We start from the raw sequence: 22,197 nt of genomic DNA, 5'->3' as shown, positions 1-22,197 counted from the left end.
TTCTCCTTGTCAGCGCTGACTCTGCTGGTCCCCCTCACTATTCCCATATCACCTAAATTCTTTAGAAACAAATTCCTCTCCTTTTCACTTTCATGCATCCAATTAAACTGGATAAGCCCGCTAAGACGCCGCAGGAGATTAATCCAAAGCAAAAAAAAAAACCCCAGCAGCACCAGGCTGGGACCTGATTCTGTTGTGCCCTGTTAGACCTCCTGCAGAGGTTCCTAGAGAAGGGAAAACACCTGACTGGCTTCTTCACAGGCATTCCACCCAAGGGAGACCAAGTTTCTCCGTGGCTTTGGATCAGTCTCAAAAACAAAGGGCACAGCCGGATGCTGGCCTGGTCTGTTTGCTCACCAGCAGGAGAAATCTAAGACATCTCTTCTTAACTATTTCGTTCGTAGACCATTTGGACCAAAAAAAAAAAAAAAAAAAAGCCCCACAGCGGCTGAGCAGAAGCGGAAAGCACTTGGAATTTTCTGACAGCTTCCACTGGGTTAGTCAGGGCTTTCCAATTTCTTTCAAAGAAGAAGAAGAAGGGTTGGTTTTTATACCCCCTGCTTTCCTCTACACTGCGGAGTCTCAAGTTGGCTTACAATTACCTCCCCTTCCCCCACAGCAAGCACCTTGCAAGGTAGGTGGGGCCGAGAAAGTTCTGAGGGGCAGAACGGTGACTGACCCAAGGTCACCCAGCAGGCTTCATGTGGAGGAGGAGTGGGAATCAAACCCGGCTCTGCAGTCCACAAGCAACTTACAACCGGCACCTCTGAATCTTCAAGCATACACTGAGCCCGTTTTTGAATATTCCTTCCGACAACCACTTTAGTGTTACTATTGCCTCTACAGGACCTTTTGGCCCAGCCATGACTTTTGCCAAACTTTTGGACCAGGTTGGAGGCATGGGTCGTTTCCAAGTCATCAATGTGATTTTGCTGACCTTCCCAATAGTGCTCCTGGCAAACCACAACCTCCTGCAGAACTTCACAGCCGCCGTTCCCGATCACCGCTGCAGGGACCCCGCTAACAACACATGCAACACAAATGCAACAGAAAACCTGGAATGCAAGGACTTCCTGAGGACCTCCAGCCCCAGCAATGGCAACTGGACACTGCAGAAATGCCATCGGTTTATCAGTACCCAGTGGCCGTCCCTGAATTCCAACAGGACAGGGCCACAGGACAGGGAGAAAGGGACAGAAGCTTGTCCGGACGGATGGGTCTACGATACAACTGTCTTCACATCCACCATTGTAACAGAGGTAGGAGAGTCCCCGGGGTGATCGCTGCCAAGCCACACCTGGGGAAGGGGGCAGCCAAGAACTGAGCAGGACAAAATACATCTGCTGTCCTGTAAAATTGTGCTGGAAGGTCATTGTCATGGGAAATAGGTTGCAAGCATTTTTTAAGCCTGGTTGCTTGGGGGTGTGATTGTATGTTTTAAATTTAAATACAAAAGCTGCCTTGAGACATGGCGAATTATGGGATATAAATACATTATAGCAATAAACAAGCATATTGTTGACTTCTACTTAATGACTTTTCTGCTCCGAAATAATAAGCAAATTCAAAATCTGGTAAAACATTCTGCATTCAAACAATAGATCCAAGTGAGTAGCTGCATTTGTCTGAAGCAGCAGAACAAATTTAGAGGCCAGGGGCACCTTTAAGACCAAGTTTTATTCACGATATATGAGTTTTCGTGTGCACGCACATTTCCTCAGATACAATGTCACCCACAAAAGCTCATACCTTGACTAAAACATGGTTGGCCTTAAAGGTGCCACTGGACTCTAAATTTGATGGGCATTCCAATGTTTCACCTTTTGACCATTTAAACATTTTTTCCTTGAAATGTGACTTTTAAAGAACTTGAAAAGAAATGGTGGAAAGTACGGGTTTGCCAAATCATGGGCTTTCACAGAAACTTTTGAATTTCTCAGAATTGTTCCTCCTCCTTGGAATGATGTGAACATCAAACACCTGTACATATTTAGAGCAAGAAGGACTGACCCAAAGATTTGTGTTTGGATTCCAGTGGGACTGAATTCTGCCTCCCAGCTATGATTCTCCAGTTTTAAATAGACGCGAGAGGTTTTCATAGGTGCCTAGGATAGGATCAGATTGGTAGTTTGGAATGGAGAAAATTAAATGAACAGTGCAATGTGAAAAGCCTTTTTATTGATTTAATAACCCCTATGAGTTTCATGTTCAGCTTCATCAGGAGGAATTTACTTTTAGAATCCTTTATGATTCCTTTCCATACAACACTTGAAAGGAACTGAAAAGAAATCTAAAAGTAAATTCCCCCTGACGAAGCTGAACGCGAAATGCGTAGAGTTTATTAAACCATTGAAGATCTTTTGTCTTTCGCACCATTTGTTTCTTTCTCTTTGTTTTACCTTGGTGTGATCCCCATTTCTTCTCATTGTTTGGAATGGACTATAACTCATCCCAACCTGAAGATCTCCCAGAATATTGATCTTCAGACTACAGAGATCAGCTCCCATAGAGGAAATGGATGCTTTGGAGCAGGGGTAGTCTACCTGTGGTCCTCCAGATGTCCATGGACTACCATTCCCATGAGCCCCTGCCAGCGTTTGCTGGCAGGGGCTCATGGGAATGGTAGTCCATGGACATCTGGAGGACCACAAGTTGACTACCCCTGCTTTGGAGGGTAGACACTATGACTGTGGCTCTCCAGATGTCCATGGACTGCAATTCCCATGAGCCCCTCCAGCATTACTGTAGTCTGTGGACATCTGGAGAGCCGCAGTTTGGCCACCCCTGCATTATACACTGCTGAGGTCTCTTCTCTCCTCACATCACACCTTTCTCAGGATCCACCACCAAATCCCCAGGAATTTTGCAACCTAAAGTTAGCATCCCTATGGTGAAATCTGAAACAAACAAAATTATCCCAATTAACTCTTCTGACTCAGACATGTTTAAAAAACTCATATTCTCCTTCCCCTCACAGTAGAAAAAAGGTGGTCAAGGGAGTAAATCTAAGAAATAAACCCCATTTTATTCAGCAATGGATAGACTGAGTACAGAGGAAAAAAAACAGTGATGGCATTTTGTTTTAATCTTTTGCTAAGTCAGATAAAATCGAAAGCCAAGCAACTCAAGATGGGGTAATGTGTTACAAGGCACAGCAAAGAGTTTGCAGCTGCACATTCAAAACTGAATCTTGAAATCATGACTCAACATTTCCACTTCCAATGTAGAGACCCCCCTGGGCGTGTGTGGACTGTTCTTTTTATCCCTCCCCTTCTCTGCAGTGGGACTTAGTGTGTGACTCCCGAACTCTGAAGCAGATGGCTCAGTCAATCTACATGGCCGGGGTGCTCCTGGGCGCAGTCGTATTCGGGGGCCTCTCTGACAAGTAAGAGGCTTCTGTTTATTTCAGTTACCACCGCTGAATTCGTTTCTCGACAGGAATCAGCAAAGCTGCAGATCCTGACATTCAGGGGAGGGGGTTTACATCCTGTAACAGTTAATCAATGAATTGTCCTGTGGGATCAGGCCAATACAATCAAGAAACCTCCACAGCAGCTCAGCATCACGGCCAAAAAGGCTGGCATGTCATGAAACTAGGACCTAGTCTGCACACAATAGATAATGCACTTTCAATGCACTTTTGAAGTAGATTTTCCTGTTCTGCACAGGAAAATCCAGCTGCCAAAGCACATTGAAAGTGCATTATCCTGTGTGTGCAGACTAGGCCTAGGGTTGCCAACTCTGGGTAGGGAAATTCCTGGAGATTTGGCGGGGCAGCCTGTGGAAGGGGAGAGACTTCAGTGGGCATATGGCTATAGAGTCCACCCTTCAGATCAGCCATTTTTTCCAGGGAGAAAAAGTCATCTGGAGATCAATTGTAATTCCAGGGGACCTCCAGACTCCACCTGGAAGTTGGCAACCCTCCTAAATTTACTATGGGCTTTGTATGCTCAGGCTTCGAAGGAGCAGAATGTGCAACGTTAGCTCCTAACATTGGGCCAGGGTGGCCAAACTGAGGCTCTCCAGATGTCCATGGAGTATAATTACCATGAGCCCCTGCCAATTTGGCCACCCCTGCACTAGGCGGTATGAATGAAGCCTCCGAATCGGTCGTCCTGGTAAATGCTACATGCTGTCTCTGCCCTGCCCCCTCCTGTAGAGTTGAGGGAGGGAGGTGGTAGCCAAATACAGGGCTTTTCCAGTGGTGGCACCTCGCCAGCTCTGTTGCCAGGTTCTTCTTGCCTGCTAGGGTGGCCACTGGGGAGCCACCATCACCATCCATAACAAAAATGCACCTCTCTTTGCCTCAGGTTTGGCCGGAAAACCGTGCTGATCTGGTCTTGTCTCCAAATGGCCATTTCAGGCTCCTGTGCCGCCTTTGCCCCCGGCTTCACGGCCTACTGCATCCTTCGTTTCCTGTCAGGAATGGCTGTCTCAGGCGTCGGACTGAACTGCACGTCACTCTGTGAGTTCCTTTTGGGTTGAAACTTTAAAGGGTTTACTTGCAAGGTCGGTGTCCGCATCGGCAGGTCAAGGGTATACGTCCGTTTTATTGGAACCGTGACACATAAAGCCTCAGCGAGGTATCCAGCTTGGAATCAGAGCTGAAGTAACCTTTCCCTCCCCCCCCTTCCTCGGGAGCATGCTTAGTCAGCCTCCCCCATAAAAAGAATCTCTCTTGATCACTATATTGAGCACAGTCCAAACCCGTGGGTGAAATAACGCAAGCCCTCTGAGCGTGTGCAAAGGGCATATCTCCCGGGTAACCAAGTGTTCCCACATCAGGACCCAGGAAGATGGTGATCTCTCAAAGCAGCCTTGGAAACAGCTGCCTTGAACACTGCTGGTGTGCTATGGCAGTTCTAGCAGGGTCAGGCAAATCTTTGGGCCCAAAGGTTGAAAATGATGCAACGTCCACCTGTGAAGATGCAGATGAGCTGGCACACAAAATAAGGGATAGTAATTAAACCAAAGGACAAGATCGCTGAATCTAGCATAGCAAGTAGATAGACAAGGAGTCTTCGAGCTTCAAATAGTTCTTTAATGAGCAGTCTTCGTTAATGACTCTCGTTTCGGTAAATAGGTCTTTCTCAAGGGATTCCAAAATTGAAAATCAATACAATAGGATAGTCAATGCATCTGGAACGTCTGTGAGCAAGCTTTGCATAACTGCTTTTGGAACTGTTTTTCAAATGCCTTTGGTTGGCTACAGAAATATTCGACTAGAGTTGACTATCCTATTGCCTTTTCCTCTTGAGAGCCTGCCTGGTTTCGTGTTTAAGAGTGGCAGCTTCTGATCTGGGGAACTGGGTTGGATTCCCCACTCCACCTCCACATGCAGCCAGCTGGGCGACCTTGGGCCAGTCACAGCTCTCTCAGAGCTCTCTCAGCCCCACCTACCTCACAGGTTGTCTGTTGTGGGGAGAGGAAGGGGAGAAGAAGGCTATTGTAAGCCACTTTGACACTCCTACGGTTAGTAAAAGGCAGGGTACCAAAAAACAACCCAGCTCTCCTTCTCTTTCCAGCGGTCGAGTGGACCCCCATGCAATCTCGGGCCACTGTCAGCATGGTGACCGGGTATGGCTATAGCATCGGTCAGTTCATCCTAGCCGGCCTGGCCTTCACCATCCGCGACTGGCGCTGGCTCCAGCTGGCTGTGTCCCTTCCGTACTTGGCCTTCTTCCTCTATGGCTGGTAGGTACTCTCGCCTGCTTCCTGCTAGGGCTTGACGTGGCTTCAGAGCAGAACGCCGGTAGAAAGTCAGAATCTCTGACCCCAGAGGCTTTACAAAACCACATGAAGTGGAGGGGGGGATTGGGGACCAGGAAGAGTGCACGTGTTGGAGGTTCACACTAGTGAAAACTCTTCAGAACACTCCCAGGGAGTGGCTAGGTCGAAAATACAGTGAGTGGAGTGGAAGCAGACTGACGAGAGCAGCAAAGCAACTGGGGACATATCAAGGTTGTCAGCATTTGAGCCAGTTCTTGGCTCCTGTACCTGCAACAGCAGTCTCGGTTTACATCAAAGGAAGTGATCGTGTTTTGGTGTTACTTTTGGTGTCACTAGTGAGCACATAGGTGCAGTTTAGCTTCTTATCAACTTAGCAACACAACTATAGGGTTGACTTCATCAAATGACTTGCTGATTGCAATTCCAATGCTATTCAATCTCTCAGGGGTTCCCACCGAGGGTTCCCACATCGGGACCAAGGAAGGTGGTAATCTGTTTCTACCAGCTGCTGGAAGCTTATTGTTTGTTGTTCTTATTTTAATTTAACTGTTTTATTGTATTGTAACTAATGTTGTTAACCACACCAAGACAGTAAGCAATAGGCAGACAGACAGAAAATAAACAAATAAACAAATAAACAAATAAACAAATAAACAAATAAACAAATAAACAAATAGACAAATAGACAAATAAACAAACAAACACACAAATAAACAAATAAACAAATAAACAAATAAACAAATCTGTTCCAAATTATCTCAAGATCATCTTTCGGTTTAAGGCATGCTCTTGTAAACCTCCCAAGATTGATTTGCATCAAAGGAAGTGATCACGGCTAACTGAGACTGTGGTAACTCTTTTAAACTCTTTCAGGTGTGGCTTTCTGCACCTCAGGAATGATTCCCCACTTCTCCACTGCAGTCAGCTGCTTGACCTTGGGCTAGTCACAATCCTGATAATGCTATATTTGCAGAGCAGTCCTGTCACAGCTCCCTCAGTCCTGCCTACCGCACAAGATGTCTGTTGTGGGAAGAGGAAGGGAAGGTGATTGTAAGCTGCTTTGAGGCTCTTTCGGGTAGTGAAAAGTGGGGTATAAAAACCAACTCTTCTTCTTCTAGGTGATCGGTTGTCAGCACAAGGTGGTTTCCTTCTGCACAGTAATGCAGTGAATGTCAGGGTGTTGCTGTCTGTCCTTCTGACCTTCCCTCTTGACCTCCCCTCCCCATTTTGCCCCACCCCTGACATTCTCTTGTACAGGTGGTTCACAGAGTCAGCCCGGTGGTATGCCACTTCTGGCAAACTGGAACAGGCATTAAAAGAACTGCAGAAAGTCGCACGGATGAATGGCCAGAGGGAACAAGGGGAGAAGCTGAGCTTAGAGGTAAGGCAGAAGGGTCACCACCTTCTAGTGCTGGGAGTGTACCTATGCCATTGAATGCTGTCAGGCTGGGCTTCAACAGGTCCAGCTCTCCCAATCATACCATCACACCTTTCTACCGCACTTTCTGATTTGGTGCCTGCCGAAGAACCAAGTCCAGGATTCTGCCTGGGGAGGGGGGGAGTAGTGGCACCCCTAGGAAAAAGAGGACACACAGAGTCAGCCATAGAAAATCTGGCCAAATGTTTTCAGAATTCTGTTTACTCCTTGCCAATCTGAATTCTGCAACCAGAGTACAATTTGAGGATTTTTATATTTTCCTCCCCTGTATAACAATTCATATTCGATGATATTTGTTACCCAACACTTCCTCCAAACAGTTCAGGTTGGCATGTACTGCTCTCCCCTGTACTCAAAACAACCTTGTCAGGTAGGTTAGCGTGAGAGAGCGTAGCTGGCTCACAGTCAAATCATGACTTTTATGGCTGGGAAGATTTGAACACAGGACTCCCTAGTCTGGCACTCTAACCCCTCTACCACATAGGCTCAGTTTGCTGCCAGGAAAATTTCTGTCATCTCTCCAGGTGGGAAAATACAGGAGATACCTCTCCTCCATGAATCCATCTCAGCCCCTTTTCAAGCCATCTGTGCTCATGGCCATTATTACGACCACTGGCAATGAATTCCACAGTGTAATTACTTGTCAAGTAAACACATTAAAACCAACCTAGGGACACCTTCTGCCTTCTCCCCAGCAGGCATTCCCTATTTGGCCTCAAAGCCCTCCAGAAGAGGTAGGTTTTCCAGCCTCGCCAAAAGCGGTTTATCCTAGGAGCACATGGAGCATGTGCTATGGGCCCCGCTGTTCCAGAGACCCCGTGGTGCTGTACGGCTAAGGGGCCTTCACACTATGATTGTTAGGGAGTCTTAATGCTCATGCAGCATGCAGACCGCAAGAAAAAAAAATTCCTGCCATTTGCTTCCAAAGTTCCAACTCTCCTTGGGAAGGGTGCCCTGCCAAGTAAGAGCATCAGTTGTGTTCTGCTAAGGTCCCATGAATCCTTAAACCGACTTCGTTTTCACCCACAGGGAACTGTGCATATAGGAGAATTTTTTTTTTTAATGTGCCCACCTTCCCTGAAGTGGTACCATCCATTCTACCCCCTCAGCACACCGCAGAGTCCTCAGCATCTCTTTCTGCTGCATGTGCAGGCCAGGCCTCTAGGTCAGTGGACTTGGGGCCCAGCTCAAGACCCCCAAGGTCACATACATTTCAAATGTTAAAGCAGAATTTAAAATACAAACATATATTTTGAAGTATTCAAAATTCCTTTGCGGCAGACAGCCTAGCAGCCCTCCCCTGCTCTATGCCTCGTGGCGATCCACTTCTGTTTCTCATGCCCGGCTCTTTCGTTCTGATGCCAAGCTCCTAGCCTCGCTGTTAATGAGGTCATGTCTCCGCCCTCTCCTTCCTCTTACTCGACTCTGACTTGTCACGTTTTTATCTGGGGCTCCCAAGTGGACCCTTCCTGGGTTGGACCCCTGACTGAAGCCTGCCTGAGTCAAGAGAGGCTGGGAAATTAGACTTCACCAGAAACTTCATCTGTCTGTCTTGCAGGTCCTAACAGCCAACCTTCAGAAGGAAGCGGCCTCTGCCAAATCAAAGTTTACTGCAGCTGACCTTGTGCGCACGCCGGTCTTACGCCGACTAACCGGCTGCCTGTGCCTTGTGTGGTAAGGAGGGGTGGAAAGAGGGTTGAGGAGCAAGACAGGGAAAGCATGAAGCTGAAAACATTTTGCTGGGTGAATTTGGCTAGCGATCTTTTTTGAGGTTGTTCCATGGCAGGATTGTCAGTCGGCTGTATACACAGGTAAACGGATACGTGTTTAGCATCTCGAATGCAAACCTCTCCTTAGTTAGCACAACCAGTCCTTCTAAAGCAGGGGTAGTCATGGAATTGTAGTCCATGAACATCTGGAGGACCACAGGTTGACTACCCCTATTCTAAAGGATGACAAAGTCTACAGGCAGCACTGCAAGGATTAGTTGCAGGTGTATAAAGTAGACTCTGACCATTGATTCATCTAGGCCAACAGTGACTACTCTTGCAGACAAAGTCCATTGGAGACAACAAAACACTGTGCAAGCTTCGGTGCTCATCAGAACTCTTCATCAGGACAGGTTGTGAGTTCGAAAGCTTGCAAAACGTTTTGCGTCATTTGAGTTGGCCCAAATAAAAAAGCATTACATTGATTTTGTTTGGGATTTAGCAGTGGCCAATTTGGCTGGGCAAAACATTTTTCTGACTTATGGGCAGCCACTCTCCAAGATCTCATGCTAAGGGAGCTTTCTCAGTCATCTAGGCTGAGATCCCTAGTTCCTTGTTATTTTGGAAACCCAGCCCACACCTCTGCAGCTGCTTTATACTGGCCAGACTGCTGACTTCTTTAATGTCTACTCTGATCAGTGGTAGCAAGCCAGAGGACCAGTGGTTGAATGTGGGACCTTGTGCAAGCAAAGCAGGAGTTCTGATGCTGCTCCAGGACCTCCCCTCCCAGCCTGTATGTGTTTGTAGCATTCTTACCCCACCTCTCCAAATCAAACAACATCCTCAAGGTAAGGTGTGACATTTAAAATTTCAGGCCTTGCAAAAAAAAATGGAATCATCAATAAAAGATTTTAAAGGCAGCTCCGCATAAATCACTAAAGCAATTGGCACAAATTACTTTTCGTTAGCAATTAAAAACTAACTACTGTTCAAAGCCTGGCTGAAAAGTATGAATACCCTGGCATTGTGGTGCCAGGGGGACTGCGAAAGCATTGCCAGAATCTGCTGAAAAGGAGGAAGAGGAGTGGCTGTCTTCTACTTAGCAATGAACCTAAGCCCTGCATGACCTCTTCCAGGGGCTCACGGAACTGTTGAACAAAAAGCATATGAAGAGCTGTCTTCTATCTCAGCACTGCCTGTCCCAACTATCCATGACTCTCTGGTTATCAGACAGAGGTCTCCCCACCACCACCATTGGACAGCTACTGGAGGATGGCAGCAGCTCTCCAGGGTGCTGGAGATCCAAGCCTAGCTTTCCAGTTGACTGAAGAATTCTGTCTCAGTTGGGTTCGGTTTTGCTTCATCCAATCCCACTTGCAGGTTCTCCACCAGCTTTGCTTACTACGGGTTGGCCATGGACCTGCAGAACTTTGGGGTCAGCATATACCTCATCCAGGTCATCTTCGGGGCTGTCGACATCCCAGCAAAGCTCATCGCCTTCCTAGTGATTTGCTACTTTGGCCGCCGCATCACCCAGGCGTTGTCACTCATTCTGGCAGGGTTTTCCATCGTTGCCAACATCTTTGTTTCGCAAGGTGAGGCTTCATGGTACCACTACACTAGTAGTGGTATGTTGATTTCATGGCATTTCAATTGCCACACATTCTCCAGAGGGATTCTGGGAATTATAAAAATGCAGGGAACTGACCACCAAGAGATCATGAGATCCTTCATGCCTACTATTTCCAAGGATCCCTAGGGAAGAGAGGATCATCTCAAAGGTGTAGATATGTCCCTGAGCTTTCTGACAGCAAGACATTTTCCCAGTGTTCAACCAACAGCATCTGAATAGAAAAAAGGCAATTCCTGAGCAAGTATAGAGACCATTCCTTTTACTACTGACTTACTACAGAGAGCCCACACATTGTAGGGTTTCTAGATCAGAAGGTGATCTAGAACAGGGGTAGCCAACCTGTGGTCCTCCAGATGTTCATGGACTACAATTCCCATGAGCTGCTGTCAGCAAACGCTGGCAGGGGTTCGTGGGAATTGTAGTCCGCAAACATCTGGAGGACCACAGGTTGACTACCCCTGATCTAGAAGGTGAGCAGAAGGTATGTTTCCAGATGGAAGTATACTCCCAGCTTTTCCTTCTCCAAAAACTGAATACTTCCTAATAATTAAGATCATACCTGTTCTTTGGCTGTTCTCCTGGTTTAATTTATTTACCTCAAGAGAAGAATGGACTGTTTTGCCTTTCTTCTTATTCCACTGGACTGGAGGGTGATTTGAGGATAAGTTTGCCCCCACAGGCCACTCTGTTTTTTCTAGCAGGGATCCTGCACTTTTATCAGGGACCTGACAAGCAGAAATTCTCACAGGAAAGACTGAAAGTCCAACCCTGTTACCAAACTTAACACTGAAACAGGCTAAGTGAGCCAATTGAGGAGGCGGCTTTTACCTCAAAATGGGTGGTGGGACCCCCCCCCCCCATGAAAGAGGGCGAAGACTTGTTCTGTGTTTCTCCAAAGGGCAAGACTAGATCATATGGGAGGGTGAATGTTGGTTGAAATAGAGAAATGTCCTAATGGTGAACGGAGTTTGACAGTAGAACGAATTACCTTGGGAGTGGGTAGGCTTTCCCTTGCTGGAAGTCTTTAAGCAGGAGCCTGTCAACTATCAGCAGTGGATGGTTGGACTAGATGGGAGGTCAGGCCCCTTCCAGCTCTGTGATTCTATAAACTCTTTCAACTAAGTCCTAGACCACACCACATTGCAGTGGATTTAAAGAGGCAAATTTCCTCCAGTCCAGACTGACTATGGATTCTGGGGGTTGGGGGGGAAGGATTATCTAGGCATGGAATTGAGGTCACTGTAGGTGGACAGGTAGTTGTGAATTTCCTGCATTCTTCAGGGGGTTGGACTAGATGACCCTGGAGACCCCGTCCAACTCTATGATTCTAAGACCACAATAATTAGCTCCCCCGAGTGAAAGACAAGGAGCTAATACTAGGAACACTAGGAAAAGCTTCAAGTCAGCGACTGAGAAGAGCACTCCACTGGCTGGTTAGTGGACTGGCTGGTTAGTGGAGCAGAGGATGGTGGGGATTGATCTGGCTGGGTTCGAGGGCAAACAGCAACAGGAGTGATCACACATAGGTACTCCTTCCTGAATGTCAGTTTCCATTTCTGCTGCTGTTTTTAAACTAACCAAACCAAGAAATGGTTGTGTCTTAGTTGCATTTTTCCTCCCTCCTCCATTACAATCAGAAAGAGCTTTGCCCATCTGTTCATAATATCAGTACCATTCCTAATCTTTAAGCCTTTGTAAAAGTCTTCTGGGATGGTCAGCCTTCAGGTTTACCCACGTTTAGGATTCATTACTTGCCTGTGACCTGCAAACCACACCTACAGCCATTGGCTGAACAGCGTGAGGCTGTGGAATGTTTGCAAGCATTCCAACTGCTCGGAAAAAGAGCGTTCAGGCCAGTTTGACCAGGGGGGATAAAACCCCACCCAGCACCAGAACGGTGAGGACAGGAAGTTTTTGCTGAGCACAAAATGGAGCAAAACGGTAGTTAATTAAGAGCATCAATACCGCAGCTATAATTTAGAGAGAAATTTCTAATGCATATTTTCCCCAACTTAAATTTACTTGCAAAATATAAAATTTATCTTTTCCTCAGATATGCAGATCCTGCGAACCATCTTTGCTGTTTTGGGGAAAGGCTGCCTGGCAGCTTCTTTCAACTGTGTCTTCCTGTACACTGGAGAACTTTACCCCACAGTAATCAGGTAACGCTCAGTTTTCGACTTAACTAGGAGCCCTTACCTGTGGGCCAGATTACATGGGCTGCTTCCACAAGGGGACTTCCTGCCCATCTCCCACATGGAAAGGAGGAAGCACACACATGAAAGGCGAATGTTCACATGACATTGTGCACATTCTGAGCATGGTTCATAGTGTTCCTGGAGTTTTGCTATTTAAGCAGGAGGGAAAAGGTTAATCCATTTTAATCTGGCTCACAGAGAGATCTACTGAGTGGCTGCAAAAGAGTATTGCTACTGCAGACAAAAACGGAGATCCACTTTCAAAATGGCACACAGAGCAACTCACTGCCACATGACCTCTCCTCCCCCACACACTTAGAAGGGCTTTTGCTCTTTCTTTGCTGGTCTGGGTTACAGCACAGTTAGGGAGGGAAAGGGAAAGGGAAAGGAAGGGGACAGGGGTGGTTTCAGGACTGGGGTGGGGGGTCTGGGTATAGCCACTCTAATGCCTGTCCCTTTGCCTGCATGTAATGGAAGACAGGGGAGGAGTGGTAGCGGGCAGCACAGGAACATGGATGTATGAACACCATTCCTGCCTGTTCCTAAGCGACATGCTGCTGCATGGTTTAGAAGAAGGATTGTTTTTTTATACCCGCTTTTCTGGACCAAGTTCAATGGTCAGAGCAACGGATGCTGGGATATCTCCAGGCCCCACCAGGAAGCTGGCAACCCTACTGTACTTGGAGCTAAACAGAGGCCTTGTGTTAAGAAGCCAGAATTGCCACACGCTGGGGGGTAGGGGGGTGGGGGGGTAGGGACAGAAAGACAGGCTCCCATTATTTGTATCTTGAATAGCCCACTGAGAAACGTCATCCTGCCTGTCTGTCAAATCCAAGGGTCAAGGCTGTACTTCCTTAATGCACCAATCAACTGAGTGCAAACATTTCTGGGGCTAGGGCCCGGCCTCAGCATCACAGTTCCAGGTTTAAGTCCCAGAACCTTTCCCAGATAACCTCTGCTCTTGCTTCAGCCTCTAATTTACTGATTCATAAGCTGCAGTAAATCAAGAGTCAGCAATTCCCCACAAATTCTGGGCCTTCCCTCTTCCGTTATGATAAAACTTGATCCTGCAATGCCACAGGTCATATCTGACACTAGGGGCAAAGCCCGTTGTATCCAAGAATACAACGGGCACTAGAGCTTGGCAGTGGGAAGAGGAAGGGGAGGAGTTGTCTCACTCTCCAGCCTCCTGCCAGCTCTGTCAGGGTCTAAGGCAATTTGCAATAGGATTGACAGTTAGGACAGCCTTGGGGCGAAAAGGGCTGGCACAGCCTCTGTTCTCATTCCCCCTTGGCAGCCCTGCTGACCTCCTCTCCCTGCGGTGGTCAGGAGCAGACCGGCAGCCATGTCTCCAGATTGCCCTGGAACTCTGGAACTCTGGAACTCTGGAACTCTGGTCTGTCCTGGTGCTTCGCACCTTCCGATTGGCCCCTCCGCTTGTCAGTCCGGTGCCAAGGGGCCAATCCGGGAGTTTTGATCACGGACACAGCCCACCCCAACACCCCTTACTGTTTTATTAAGAGGGAACAGATAAGTACCAGAAGCATTTTAAATTCTGGATGGGCAGATCCCCCCAGGGTTCAATTTCTCTTCTTAGATAGGGATAAATCTCCTTTATTATGATGTCTCTTAACTGGGATTTTGAGTTCAGAACCCATGTTATTATATCTCTATCTTATTATCAACACTTAATGTATAAATAATAGTTTTATCAAAGAAGTTTACCTACGTATGTGAAATCATTAAAGGTTAACCAAACTTCTCCATGCATATTATTTAATAGCAGCGACTTGCATATCATTATTCTTACAGGCTTGCTTTCTCTAAAATAATGATCTGTACAGAAACACACAATCCTCATGGCAAAGATCAATACACATTAAGAAGCATTCAAATATTTGTTGTTTTTTGCTTCATAGAGCGTATGTAACAGTCCCAGTTTTAACTAATGAAAGCCATTGACTTGTTCTCATCTGCTTTGCAAATCAACATTGAGATTTGTACGGTATTGGCATGACTGTGCAGGAACCAAAACAAAAGTCATCTTAGTTAAAAAAACAAACCACACCAGAACCCAGAGTGTGAACACATTTCAAAGGCCAGAGTACGACTTAAAACTATCTCAGCCAGCACATACATGCCTGGGATGAGTTCGCCAGGCTTTTAGGGCGCAATGCCCTGCCCCACACACATACCTCTCTTTCTTTAAAAAAAATCACTGAAAACGCAAGAGATGATGCATTTTCAATCTGCTTCCTTGCCCGGCAGGCAGACCGGAATGGGCTTTGGCAACACCATGGCACGTATCGGTGGGATTGTGGCTCCCTTGGTGAGGATGACCAGCGAATATTCCCCCTCCCTTCCTCTCGTCATCTATGGGACGGCTCCCATAGTCTCTGGCATTGCTGCCTGCTTTCTCCCGGAAACTCGGAATGTGCCGCTACCTGATATAGTGGAAGACGTGGAGAGTCAGTAAGTCCAGGAATGAAAAGCTGCCTTTGAGCACCTGGTAAAACGAAAATGACGAAGGGAGTGTCAGAAGTTTATTTTGTGAAAGAATAAATATATACTTAATCAATGCTTTCTGCAGACCAGCTCCTTTGCATAAGGAAAGAACAGAAGAATCGCAATGCTTTAGGCAGCTGAAAGATGCATTGAGGGGAACAGTCTGGCAAATAAACCTTTGCCCAGTACATAGCCTCAGAAAAGCCCTGCTTTCCTCAGAGCACTGACTTCTGCAACAGCAGCTACAATAAACTCTCTTTACCAAGTAACATCTTTGACTAAAGTAAATGTCGATTACGCCACAACAGGATCTTACAGAAGAGCAGCCACTTTGGCATTCTGTTGGCTTCTTGGCTTCTTGTTTCAAGCAAAACTAGAAACTTAGGGATTTGACTTAGGATAGACGGGTCAAGACATCAAGGAGGAATATGTGAGAAGGATATATTTTCAGCCCTGGCCCCTGCCTGCTGAATGAGCTCCCGGAAGAGCTAAGGGCCTTGACAGAACTGAGTTGGTTCCACAGGGCCAGCAAGATGGAGCTCTTCCGCCAGGCCTTTAGTTGAGACTGGGCAGATAGAGGAGAGAGATCTGCCTCTCCTCCAACACCCTCGGCATCCAGCAAAGGGGATGCAACCGGGGCAATTTAGGAAATCAGAAGGCAGAGAGTTTTTTAGGGTTACCGTTTTTAACTGTTGTCATTTTATGTTAGATTCAAATGGGTAGCCGTGTTGGTCTGAAGTAGCACAATAAAATCAGAGTCCAGTAGCACCTTTAAGACCAACAAAGCTTTATTCAGGGCGTGAACTTTCGAGTGTCTGAGGAAGAGTGCTTGCACTCGAAAGCTCACGCCCTGAATAAATCTTCGTTGGTCTTAAAGGTGCTACCGGACTCTGATTTTATTGTGTCGTTTTATGTTGTTAGCCGCCATGAGCCAGCTGGCTGGGAGTAGTGGCCTAAAAATATGACAAATAAATAAATAAATAAATAAATAAACAAACAAACAAAGAAATAAATAAGAATATTTTCGAGGTATTCATAAACTGAGAGTTATCAGGATTTGACACTGACACTCCCATGAGGCTCTTTTTGAAAATTTGCCATCTATTTTTTCTTTCAAAGACCCATGGCATCAGTCCTAAACCTTGATCCCTTTTGTTTCTCTCTAGGAACCTGAAGCAACATAAGGGAGATGAAACCTGCAAAGACAAAGTCTTCACCATTCAAGATGGCGTCTTCCTGGGTATGAGAATGTTCACAGATTCCAGGCCAGTCAGAAGCCCAGAAAAAAGAGACGCCCCTGCAGTCATTGAGGATCAGAAGTCATAGAAGAAGCCAATGCACCATCTCAACAGAACCTCCAATGAAAACTCAGATAGTCATGGTTGTGGCATTTTTAACTACAGCACTATAACTCTTTCCATCAGATACATTTTGGCTGAGCGTACAGGGCAAACAAGCTACATGCAATCCTCCCAGAACACATGTTAAGCATTTTGTCTGGAAAGCACAATATGTGGATTTTCACACATATTAGGCTTTGCCACACATATCAGGTTTCAGTACATTGTGACATTGAAAATCCACCCATTGTGACTTTTAGAAGAAGAGTTGGTTTTATATCCCACTTTTTACTGCCCAAAGGAGTCTCAAAGTAGCTTACAATCGCCTTCCCTTCCTCTTCCCACAACAGATACCCTGTGAAGTAGGTGCGGTTGAGAGAGCCCTGATATTACTGTTCTGTGAGAACAGCACTATCAGGGCTGTGACGACCCCAAGGAGGAGCAGGGAATCAAATTCAGCTCTCCATATTAGAAGCCACTGTTCTTAACCACTACACCAAGCTGCCGCTTGGCAATGAGTACTATGTAGCAGGGTCAGATGTATCAACAGGAAGGAAGGAAGGAAGGAAGGAAGGAAGGAAGGAAGGAAGGAAGGAAGGAAGGAAGGAAGGAAGGAAGGAAGGAAGGAAGGAAATTTATACCTGGTTATCTTCCTACACACACACACACACACACACACACACACTATACTGGCTGATAGTGTCACATGTTCAAAATCATAAATAGGTTGACAGACAGACATTTTTTTATTCCATATTGTATGAACACTATATGACCCCAACAAAAACCATTTTCTTGGGATGCAAGAAGAAGAAAGTCACTTTACATTTGGAGGGGACAAAACATTTAAAGGTGAGATGGTATAAAAAAAGAGAATCCTAGAATCACGGAATTAGAAGGGTCCATAGAGGCCATCTAATCCAACCCCCCTGCTCAACGCAGGATCAGCCTAGAACAGTGGTTCTCATCCTTCCTAATGCCGCGACCCTTTAATACAGTTCCTTGTGGTGACCCCCAACCATAAAATTATGCAAGTGTCCTTTCACAGAAATTAAACCAAAACTGAACAATGTCGTAAAGATCCATTGTTCATGATTGTATATAAATTGGGGGTTTTCCCGGGGTTTCTCGGTTCAGTTCTGCCTCTTGTCCCACTCTTTTCTGCTGCTCCTGACAGTCAAATGTTTGATCTCGATCGACCCTGTGGATGGTGCCCCCCGGCCAAGCTACTTGCCCTGCTGCAACCCCTGCGAAAGGGTCATTTGACCCCCAAGTTGAGAACCACTGGCCTAGAGCATCCCTGACTGTGACTGCAATAAACACAGTAATGACTTTCAATCATTAGATCCCCAATGAGTATTTTCCCATCAAAACTAGTGATTTTGATGGGTCTGAAATTGCTCCCTCAAGATGTCAATTCTATGAATAATCCTGCCCTCCCTCCCCCTCAAAATCCCTGTTCAGCACCACTGATTTCCCCATCGGCCTCCTTCTTTCATTTTTCCAGGGTTATTCTCATGAGTCATTCTATTCATTTAGAAATCATGACATTAAGACACTAAATGACCAATTAAATTTGGCAGTACAATGACACCACTGAGACCATTTCCACACTAGGAATATTGCTCCGATTTGCATTTTTAAAAGGCTGACTTTTTCATCTGTTTCCACATTAAAATCTGCCCTTTCGGGCACAGACCTGAATTGCCCTCTGAATTACCACGCAGGGAGCAAAGCATCATGGGAAGCTGCCTCCTTCCAATTCTCAATGCGGAAAACATATGGCAAATTTCATATGGCTGGAAAATGAGCAGAGGAAAGCCCAAATGTGGAAAGCAAAGTGTCAACTTGCAGCAACCAATGGAAATCCAAAGCGAGGCTAAAATAATGGATGTCTCGAACGCATTAACGGTCTGAGTTTTAGCGTGAGCAGTGGCAAGTGAGGGCAATTTACTCAAACATTTTCACAAGGAGTGCTGGAAACTGCAAGAAGCAACTTTTGGCACTCTGCAGAGTGTTCACATGAATAGTTGGCTCAGGCCTAACCACCATAATGCTGAACCCCAGTCTAGGATATCAGGGGGACAGTAATAGGGGTCAACCCATTTTATCCTTGCAAAGTAGGTTATGCTGAAACTTAACTTGTATCTGGAGACAAGCAATCACAAGGTTTAAAACCATCACCATCTGTGTTTGTGAGATTTTCAAAGAAGAGTGAAATAAAAAATTAACAAACATTAACCAAAGCTCTGCTGTTCTCATTCCCCAAGGGGGTTTCCTTCCTGATTAGCTGAACCTCCTATAAGAAGACGGTTCCCTACAAATCTACAAATTGTGTTCTAGGGAACCAGAGTTTTCACAGTAACCTACCAGGGGTTCCCTGTGAAAAGCTCAGTTGTGGAGGTGAACTTTCTTACAGAACATACGAAGTGGCCTTATCCTGAATCAAACCTTGGGTCTACCAGCATCTTCTCCCCACCCCAGACACCCTATGAGGTAAGTGGGGCTGAGAGAGCTCTGACAGAACTGCTCTGAGAGAACAGTTCTAACAGGACTATGACTAGCTCAAGATCACCCAGCTGGTTGCATTGGAGGAGCGGGGAATCAAACCTAGATTTCCAGATTAGAGGCTGCTACGCTTAACCATTACACCAAGATGGCATAATGTACAGAAATAGTCAGTTTGTCTTAAAGGTGCTATTGGACTCATATTCTGTTGTGTTTTAGTGTTATATTATTTGAAGTTGTTTTACTATACTTATTCCTATGTTCTAGGTCAGGGGTCCTCAAACTACGGCCCGCGGGCCAAATCCGGCCCCCGGACGATTTTTATCTGGCCCGCCGGGTGTTTTTCCCTCCAGCCGCCTGTCAGCAGCCGACTCCCTGCGGTGCGCATGTGTGAAATTTGAGCTGCAATCTCTGAGTCCCGCCTTTTCTCCGTCTCTTCATTCTTCCTCTGTCTCTGGCGTGATTGGAGGGATAACGAGTGTGCCTGTGGAAAGCCAGCGGCTGCCTGATCGAGGTTAAAAACAAGCTAGGATTTTTTTTTTTACGTTAGGAGAGCCTTTTTTCTTAAGTTGGTTAGTTGGCTTGAGCTTAGAGTAGCAACAGGAAAATGAGGTTTACAAAGCAGCGCAGGGTCTGCAGCGCACAGCGGCTGCCTTAGAAAAACTGCTCTTGCAAGGATTTTAATCTTTACCCCCCCCCCCACCTTCCCGTCGGATCTCTTTTGCCAAGCTCTTTTTGCTGCCTTCCTCCGAAGAGAGACCCGCCCCCCCACCACGTTAAAACAATTAGGATTTTTTTTAACATAAGGAGAGCCTTTTTTTGAAGTTGGTTAGTTGGTTGGGGTGGTTTCTAGGTGGGTGGCATAACAATGATAATGCAAATTGTCAGTGCTCAGAGGAAATGCAAATGGTCAGTGCTCAGTGTTATTGCATGGGAACTTAATCCAGCTCTGCAGACAGCGAAGGAGTAGGAAACCCAATTTAATTGACAGTAGAAGAAGAAGAAGAGTTGGCTCTTATATGCCGCTTTTCTTTACCTGAAGGAATCTGAAGCGGCTTACAATCCCCTTCCCTTCCCCACAACAGACACCCTGTGAGGGAGGTGAGGCTGAGAGAGCCCTGAGATTACTGAAGAAGAAGAGTTGGTTCTTCTATGCTGCTTTTCTCTACCCAAAGGAGTCTCAAAGTGGCTTACAGTCACCTTCCCTTTCCTCTCCCCACAACAGACACCCTGTGAGGGAGGGGATGATGAGAGAGCCCTGATATTACTGAAGGAGAAGAAGAGTTGGTTCTTATATGCCGCTTTTCTCTACCCGAAGGAGACTCAAAGTGGCTTACGGCCGCCTTCCCTTTCCTCTCCCCACAACAGACACCCTGTGAGGTGGGTGAGACTGAGAGAGCCCTGAGATTCATGCTCGGTCAGATCAGCCTTTATCAGTGCTGTGGTGAGCCCAAGGTAGCTGGCTGCATGTGGGGAGTGCAGAATTGAACCTGGCATGCCAGATTAGAAGTCCACACTCCTAACCACTACACCAAACTGCAATATTCTGATTGCTATTCAGTTGTGTATGATGTTGTATGCTGTGTGCTGTGTAAGCCCTGGTTCACACTGTTGTGATCTCTGAGCAGTGCGAGTTCAGCCATGTGCTTGTATGGCTGAACTCACATTAAATTTGGAAGAAAAAAGGCATATGTGCCTTCTTTTTTCCTGCAGTGGAATCTGATTGCATGGGTCTTAATCTCACCTATGCAATCAGATTCCTATGCGAGTTCACAAATCGCAGTGCAGTTTGCACAGGGTAGTGTGAACTGGAATGGTGGTGGAGGGACCGACTCTGTAATTGTGCCGGTTCCCACACCACACCAGTTTGAGCCTGAAATAAAAGTGGAGTTCCACCAATATGGGCACTGGTGAGGCTTCTTCATTTTATCTTCAAAATAAGATATGTGCAGTATACATAGGAAATTGTTCAGTTTTTTTTTAAAAAAAACGATAGTCCGGCCCTCCAATGGTCTGAGGGACAGTGAACTGGCCCCCTGTTTTAAAAGTTTGAGGACCCCTGTTCTAGGTAAACAGCTCTGAGCCACAAGGGAGGGGTGTGAATGAGTGAATTTATGAATGAACTAGCAAGAAAGCCCATTGCAACCAGGAATGCAATGGGCGCTAGGACCCAGGGGACACCAGGAGGTGTTTTTTTTTCTGCTGCGTGGAGCTGTGAAAGGCTCCGACAGGGTTTTTTTGTTTTCTGCTGCTTGGAGCTGGGAAAGGCTCCTACAGGGTTTTGTTTTCTGCTGCTTGGATCTGTGAAAGGCTCCTTCCGGGGTTTTTTTTCTGCTGCTTGGATCTGTGAAAGGCTCCTGCAGGGTTTTTTTTTCCTGCTAGCTCTCGTGGGCGTGCCGGCTTGGAGCTCCTACAGGGGTTTTTTTCCTGCTGCTTGGAGCTGGGAAAGGCTCCTTCAGGGTTTTGTTTTCTGCTGCTTGGATCTGCGAAAGGCTCCTACAGGGTTTTTTTTTTCTGCTGCTTGGATCTGTGAAAGGCTCCTGCAGGGTTTTTTTTTTCTGCTAGCTCTCGTGGGCGTGCCGGCTTGGAGCTCCTACAGGGAGCTGCTGCTTGGAGCTGGGAAAGGCTCCTTCAGGGTTTTGTTTTCTGCTGCTTGGATCTGTGAAAGGCTCCTGCAGGGTTTTTTTTTTCTGCTAGCTCTCGTGGGCGTGCCGGCTTGGAGCTCCTACAGGGAGCTGCTGCTTGGAGCTGGGAAAGGCTCCTTCAGGGTTTTGTTTTCTGCTGCTTGGATCTGTGAAAGGCTCCTGCAGGGTTTTTTTTTTCTGCTAGCTCTCGTGGGCGTGCCGGCTTGGAGCTCCTACAGGGGTTTTTTTTCCTGCTGCTTGGAGCTGGGAAAGGCTCCTTCAGGGTTTTGTTTTCTGCTGCTTGGATCTGTGAAAGGCTCCTACAGGGTTTTTTTTTCTGCTGCTTGGAGCTGTGAAAGGCTCCTTCCGGGGTTTTTTTTCTGCTGCTTGGAGCTGTGAAAGGCTCCTGCAGGGTTTTTTTTTTTCTGCTAGCTCTCGTCGGCGCGGCGGCTTGGAGCTCCTACAGGGGTTTTTTTTTCTGCTGCCTCTCGTCGGCGCGGCGGCTTGGAGCT

General features: G+C 46.6%; 1 protein-coding gene across 1 annotated transcript; it reads left to right on the top strand.

Annotated features, from left to right (window-relative positions):
* Positions 1-863: 863 nt before the first annotated feature.
* LOC143833329 (solute carrier family 22 member 6-A-like) lies at positions 864-16,916 on the top strand. Its single transcript, XM_077329057.1, has 10 exons — positions 864-1,259; positions 3,282-3,385; positions 4,311-4,465; positions 5,526-5,694; positions 6,988-7,111; positions 8,727-8,842; positions 10,258-10,472; positions 12,564-12,672; positions 14,977-15,180; positions 16,380-16,916. The coding sequence occupies exons 1-10, from the start codon at positions 864-866 to the stop codon at positions 16,537-16,539; spliced, it is 1,752 nt and encodes a 583-aa protein (XP_077185172.1). The 3' UTR covers positions 16,540-16,916.
* The last annotated feature ends 5,281 nt before the right edge of the window (positions 16,917-22,197 follow it).

The sequence above is a fragment of the Paroedura picta genome, chromosome 1, assembly GCF_049243985.1.
Source record: "Paroedura picta isolate Pp20150507F chromosome 1, Ppicta_v3.0, whole genome shotgun sequence".
NCBI lineage: Eukaryota > Metazoa > Chordata > Lepidosauria > Squamata > Gekkonidae > Paroedura > Paroedura picta.
This window is presented reverse-complemented; position numbering and strand designations above follow the sequence as displayed.

Coding starts and splice junctions, on each gene's coding strand:
- LOC143833329 (XM_077329057.1), top strand. CDS start 864: ATGACTTTTGCCAAACTTTTGGACCAGGTTGGAGGCATGGGTCGTTTC. Junction 1,260..3,281: donor CATCCACCATTGTAACAGAG/GTAGGAGAGTCC, acceptor CCTTCTCTGCAG/TGGGACTTAGTGTGTGACTC. Junction 3,386..4,310: donor TTCGGGGGCCTCTCTGACAA/GTAAGAGGCTTC, acceptor TCTTTGCCTCAG/GTTTGGCCGGAAAACCGTGC.